Source organism: Syzygium oleosum, unplaced genomic scaffold, assembly GCF_021117445.2.
Source record: "Syzygium oleosum isolate NSW1041296 unplaced genomic scaffold, Sole_v2.1 Sole_v2.05, whole genome shotgun sequence".
Lineage (NCBI taxonomy): Eukaryota > Viridiplantae > Streptophyta > Magnoliopsida > Myrtales > Myrtaceae > Syzygium > Syzygium oleosum.
Genome location: NW_026607489.1, coordinates 11,408,694 through 11,414,737, shown reverse-complemented (window position 1 = coordinate 11,414,737; position 6,044 = coordinate 11,408,694). Strand labels below are relative to the sequence as shown.

Here is a 6,044-nt window from a genome sequence, read left to right as displayed (position 1 = left end):
TTTCGTCTTGTCTTTATATGTCTCGCGGTTTGTCGGTCGGCTATCAATCAGCCCACTCTTAGGTACTCTCTGTGTGTCAATTTTGTTTTCAATTTCTTTGTCGAACGTTTCGATTTCGATGTGCTGTGGTTTCGATTTCTTTGGCAGTTTACCATTGCCAACCGATGACTATAATTTGTGACTAACTATACCGACCACCTGTTTTTGTTTTCAAACTGCCCTAAATTAGTTCCTCTGGATTTCGTTTCTTGTTCAGAATATTTTTCACAGCGCAAGAAGTGGATTGAGCTCCTAAACTTGGTGGATATTTTGCCCGGACCGCTGAATTTTTCATTCGGAAAATTCCTTGCACTCTACATGTTCGATGAAATGCCTTTTTGCTATAAATATTTCATTCAAATTGCTTTTTGTATACATTTTTCTAAACCGTTGTTCCAATTTTCTTGAGGCTTTGTTCCTTCATAATTGAAACTGAAAAATTTTGTTGTAGATCGGTTTCAGGGTCTACAGGATTGATTCTTAGTTCCAAAATCGGCAACTGGCCCTGACAGGGTGGAACCTACCCACCCGATACCAATCAGCCCTACTGTATTCTTATCTAGAATCACTAATGACAAAAGTGATTCGAGAATATTTTGAAGGCCGACATCCTTGAAAATGTTTTCTTCTGTTCGAACTCAATATTTTACATGAAATTTCCCGGCAACAAGCCAAAAGCACCCTCGAAATATGATGGGTATCATGGCACGGACCCACTGAGGAACAACGAGGGCCACGTTTCTCCAGTCAACGATTGATTCCTCCTAACGTTCTCCTTCATGAAATTGAAAATACATATATCTTGCGAAAAAAAACAATTTCAACGTGCAAATATTTCTGGCCTATACCGGACACTTTCCACCAGGAAATTTATTTAAGATGAAAAGCTTGAACGCCCTTCAAAACCCAAGAGGACCCAACAACCGACCCCAACAATCTTGCACACCTGATTGATTTTTTTGCCTACCTACCTGTACCTGGAAGTACTTTAAATGCAACGCTTCATCAGGCCCTACTGAAGCCCCACCGAGCATTTTTCGAGCAGCAAACTGAACCCATGAGTCAACACCTGAACCCTCCCTGTTTCACACTTCAGGCACCGCAACCACATTAAGATCACCACATACACAGCACAGAGAATTTGTCACCTGCACTAGCAGAGCCATCTTTCCAGGAATGCATGCTTTCATTGATGATTGAACTTAGTAACTACAGGGTTAAATTTGCATGGACATGCCAAGCTTGACTCGTGGACCTCTAATCTGCGCACTAAATATTCTAGCTCCCAACGAGTATTACCTAGGCTATTCAGAAATGGCTCAATGGACCCTAGCAATTTTGGAACTTGACATGCTTGTGTATAGCCAAACCCTGAATTCCGGGATGGAAGCACCAAACGTTACTGGCAGGAAGAAGGATGAGTGATAATGGTAAACAGATGACTGCAAGTTTAGAAGTAACAGACGAGAATAGATCATTGCAGCTCATTCAACCAATTCACAGAAGAGAGGATTACAATCCTCGAACGTGAAAGATTACAAAGAAGCTAAAGGTAACTTCAAATTCAACTGGGCATACGTTATACTTCTCACAGAGCATTGTATTACAATGCACAAAACTGAATCGTAAAAACTTGTAAAACTGTAGTTCACCGTGATATATCACTAATTACAGGAACTGTTCATCTTTCATGTATCACCAGACTCTCACCAATTTAAAAATTACCTAGGACCTGACAGCTGAACTTCTGAGAGAAATGCATCACTACTCCAATCGATTGGTCCAGTTGAAGTGCCTTCTTCACTGCTCCATTTATAAAAGCTCAAGCTAGTCTGAGAGCCAAACTGAGAGGAAATCGGCGGATGAGGTATGGCGCAAAGGCCCTCGAGCATTTGAACCACTTTAGTCATCGGTGGCCTTAAATGCATTTCATCCTGTACGCACCACAGGGCAACTTTGATCGCATCCACAATCCTCTCGTCATTTTCATCGAATTCTAGTCTAGAGTCTAGAATTTTTTCTGGTTTTCCTTCTTCCAACATTTTGAAGGCATAAGAAGGAAAATGGGCCTTCTCAGAAGATTCCGCAGGATCGTAATTTTTCCTGCCTCCGATGATCTCAAGCAACACCATTCCATAGCTGTAAACATCACTCTTCTCCGATATAGGGTTGTTTGTGATCCATTCTGGTGCTAAGTAACCCCTCGTGCCCCTTAATGTTGTATACACAAGGCTCTCTTCCCGGCTCATTAGCTTGGCCAAACCAAAGTCCGACACTTTCGCAACAAAATTATCATCCAAAAGGACATTCTCGGGCTTGATGTCACAATGGACGATCTTGACTTCACACTCTTCATGTAGATAAGCTAACCCCTTGGCTGTACCCAGAGCAATATTGAATCTAGTATTCCAATCCAAAATCTTACTGGCATCGCATTTCTTGGAAATCCATTTGTCCAGAGACCCTTTTCCCATGAACTCGTAAACAAGAAGCCGGTGAACCCCCTCGGCGCAGAAACCTTTTAGCTTGACTAAATGGACATGATGGATGCTCCCTATAATACTAACTTCAGCTCTGAACTCTTTCTTTCCCTGGCCTATACCCTCCAGTTTCTTTACAGCCAAATGAGTACCGTCCGCGAGAACACCTAGGTAGACCGATCCAAATCCTCCTTGCCCAATCTTTGAAGAGAAGTTTTTCGTTGCTCTACTCAGATCACCATAAGTGAAGCGGATAGGCATACTGGAAAGACTGTCAAAGAAATTGTCTTCTTCAAGAGTTTCTTCAGGATAGTCAAGCAACGACTTCTTTTTCTGGTGGTACCGGAATCCAATATAAGCTAGACCGGCAATGACTGCAACAGTTGCAATAATGATGACTGCAATCACAATCGCATAATTCTTCTTTTTCTTGCTGCTTTTGGTCCCAGAGGTATTTGAAACCTTCATGTACGAAACATAACCATTCAAACCCGCATCAGATCTTTCAAAATTTCCTATCTGGTCAAACAAGAAGCAATCACCAGAACTGCTATTAAACAGTAGCACATTGCAAGAGCAATTGCTTCGGCAAGCTTCTATACAAGCATTCACGGTGGACTTTAGAGAGGGGGTAATGAACCCAAGTGCAAAATAATCGAGCTTCTCTCCTATGTATGCAAAATCTATCGAACTGTAAGACGAGCTACATGATGATAGAGGTTGAGGTCTGCAGCTGCCATTGAGAGCGGGAGGGCATTGACACCAACTCCCAAAGTAACAAATCTCGTAGGGCTTACAATATTCTGGGACACTGCACAAATTCTGGGGTATCCGAGTAGCTTCCGCAGTTGCTGACTTCCCCTTTTGAAGATTAACGAACGTGATCATCCCATTGGGTCCCAAAATTGCAGCCCACAGGGCATTTGGATGAGAGTTGTCGGAGAAGACAAACCGCCAAAGTAAGGTCTTATTTTGATCATAGAAGTTCCATGAGTTCGAGACCAAAACCGCAGAGTGAACACTGCCATTGGTGCTATTGGTAACATTTGTTCTACGGCTGTCACCTTTCATTGACCAATAAGTTTGTGGAGTGTGATATCCGGCAAACAAGATCAGATCGCCCAACACAATGTCGAGATACACCGACATATTGTTACCGTTTGGGAAACTTTTGAGCTTCATCCCTTCTGCAAATTCTTGACCACTCACAAGAGTATCAGTAGGACTGCTAAAACTCTGCCAAAGGATCGCCTCATTCTCCCCAAGCAATACCAAGTTACCAGAATCCATCAATTCCATGGCAGTGACCTTTTTTCCGGCCGTACCAGTCGACCAGACCAATTCATTCCCCTTCTTCAAGTAGACATTCCCGTTGTCGTCAAACACAAGCTTATCAGAACTGCCAACTAATTGTCCTCTGTTAGCAGTCCAAATGGCTTGGGAACTGTTGATATGAATGATGTTCAACACAAAGGTTGTGACATCAACGCCGGTGTAAAATCCCAACGAAAATGCCGAATTGTTAGATAGCAAGAACCTCCCATTGTGATCCACCCACTCCATCTGAGAGGCTTGGAAGCCAGGCCGAATCTGGCCAACAAGTGGAGTACCAGAAAAGCAAGTTCCGGAGAATAGGAGGATGCAGAAACACAGGTTTCTGATGACTACCGAGAAAGACATCAACTCCATAGAAGGACCAGTATGGATGGATCCGAGCAAAAAAAAAAGACAAATAAATACGAGGAAACGGATGACACCCAGAAATCAAATCCTGAGCTTCGCCAACGATGACAAGTAAATTTTTGATCTTTGAGATTAAACTCCCAGTTTCAATTCGATCGCTATGAACACTTTTGGGACAATTTGGGAAACAAAAAGAAAGAAAGAGGAAAGCCTACGAATTAGAGGAGCTTTGAGGCAAAGTTCACTTTGGAGATTTCTTTCAGGGGGAACCAGTGAAGCAGGGAACAAGAAGGAGGCTATTGAGCTCTACTCATGGAAGCTGAGGACAGAAATTTGCAGAAGAAATCAGTCGACACCACAGCGCGACCAGGATGACTAACCTTGCTGTCTTGATTCCACAACAAACACATGGATGAACAGAAAAATTCTGGTGATTCTTGAACAGGCGGTCTGCCAATTAATACAGCTCCTTCCTCAGTGGATGCTCACAGAGAAAGAGAGAGAGAGAGACCGTTTGGAGCGGGCAGGAGTCCATTGCTGTCTTGATTCCACAGCAGATACATGGACGAGCAGAGAGTTCTTGGCTTTTCTTGAGCGGGCAGTCTGCCAATTAATACGGCTTCTTCCTCAGTGGATGCTTCACAGAGAGATAGAGACAGAGATTGTTTGGAGTGGGCAGGAGTCCATGGAGTCAAGGCGGTACCGGACGGGGGACATCGTTTTTGATCGCTGGCCACAGACAGGGTACGTTTGGCCACGAATGGCGATGTAAAGCACAGGTCTTTCTTCTATGTTTTTCTGTTTCTTTAATTCCATCAGCACTGTAGGCTGCACATGACATTCATTCTGTATCCGAGAACAGATTCTGTTAAAAAATAATTTTTTTTATTCTGTACCCGAAAATAATTTCTAAACATTTGAAGAGGTTTGGTAACTACACAAAATTTTTATTCTTAGAATAGAAAAAGAACATAAATTCGTTTGGTAACTATACAAAATTTCATTTTATTAATAATATATTTGAATTTTTTAATTTTTCTTTTTTTAAAATTTTCTTTCTTTCTTTCCCTTCCCTTCTTTGGCTATGGCCAGTCGTCGACGCCGGCAACCGACCACGGGCCAGGGCCGGCGAGGGTGTCGCGGCCCTTGTCGCCACCCTTGTCGCCGGCATCACCTGGGTGGCAATGGCGAGGTCGGCCTCACCTTGGCTGGGCGAGGCCTCACCGTCGTGGCCGAGAGCCGCCCTCTCCTAGGCGGCGAGGGGGACCCTCGCCAGCCACCAGTGAGGGCCGCAACGCCCTCGCCGACCCTGGCTGGCGGGTGACAGGCTGCAGGCCGAAGAACAACAACAAATCAAAAAACAAAAGAAAATCAAGAAGAATCAAAAATGGAAAAATTGTTTCAGAATCAAGAAGCTACTTTTTTTTATTTCTTGATTCTATTCCAAAATTGATTCTGGAAACAATTTTTTGCAAAATTGTGCCCGGGCACAAAAAATTTAACAAACGGATTTCTGTTCCCAAACTAATTTTAAGAACAAAAGAACATAAATTTTTACTATTTGGCAAGTTGCCAAATAGACCCGTAGTGTATTGTAGTTTTAGCTACCTGCCTTTGCTTGTGCTTTTCCGCGTGAATAGTTAAATTCCGACGGATGTTGGGACGGCAAACATCTTGATGGGTTCGCGCTCGTGACCCGTCTTTTGCGCTTCTTTCGACTTTGACCCCTCGTGTTCGAAACCATGAGCACATGGCTCCCTTGCTGCGAACGAGTCGTCCCTAGAACAGTAAACCAGCGTGTGGCAATCCACCTGACGACCACAAAAACAAAATCAGCGTGTG

The 6,044-nt window shown here is 43.4% G+C and overlaps 1 protein-coding gene across 2 annotated transcripts; it reads right to left on the bottom strand.

Annotated features, from left to right (window-relative positions):
* Nucleotides 1-648: 648 nt before the first annotated feature.
* LOC115678379 (G-type lectin S-receptor-like serine/threonine-protein kinase SD2-5) lies at nucleotides 649-4,970 on the bottom strand. 2 transcript variants are annotated; one of them, XM_056311552.1, is made up of 2 exons: nucleotides 1,750-4,970; nucleotides 649-1,187 (listed from the first exon to the last, which is right to left on the bottom strand). In XM_056311552.1, exon 1 carries the CDS (start codon nucleotides 4,206-4,208, stop codon nucleotides 1,761-1,763), a length of 2,448 nt encoding a protein of 815 aa, XP_056167527.1. In that variant the 5' UTR covers nucleotides 4,209-4,970; the 3' UTR covers nucleotides 649-1,187; nucleotides 1,750-1,760. The 2 variants fall into 2 exon arrangements, with proteins under 2 accessions (XP_056167527.1, XP_056167526.1); XM_056311551.1 differs by having other exon boundaries at nucleotides 1,765-4,970.
* Nucleotides 4,971-6,044: the final 1,074 nt, after the last annotated feature.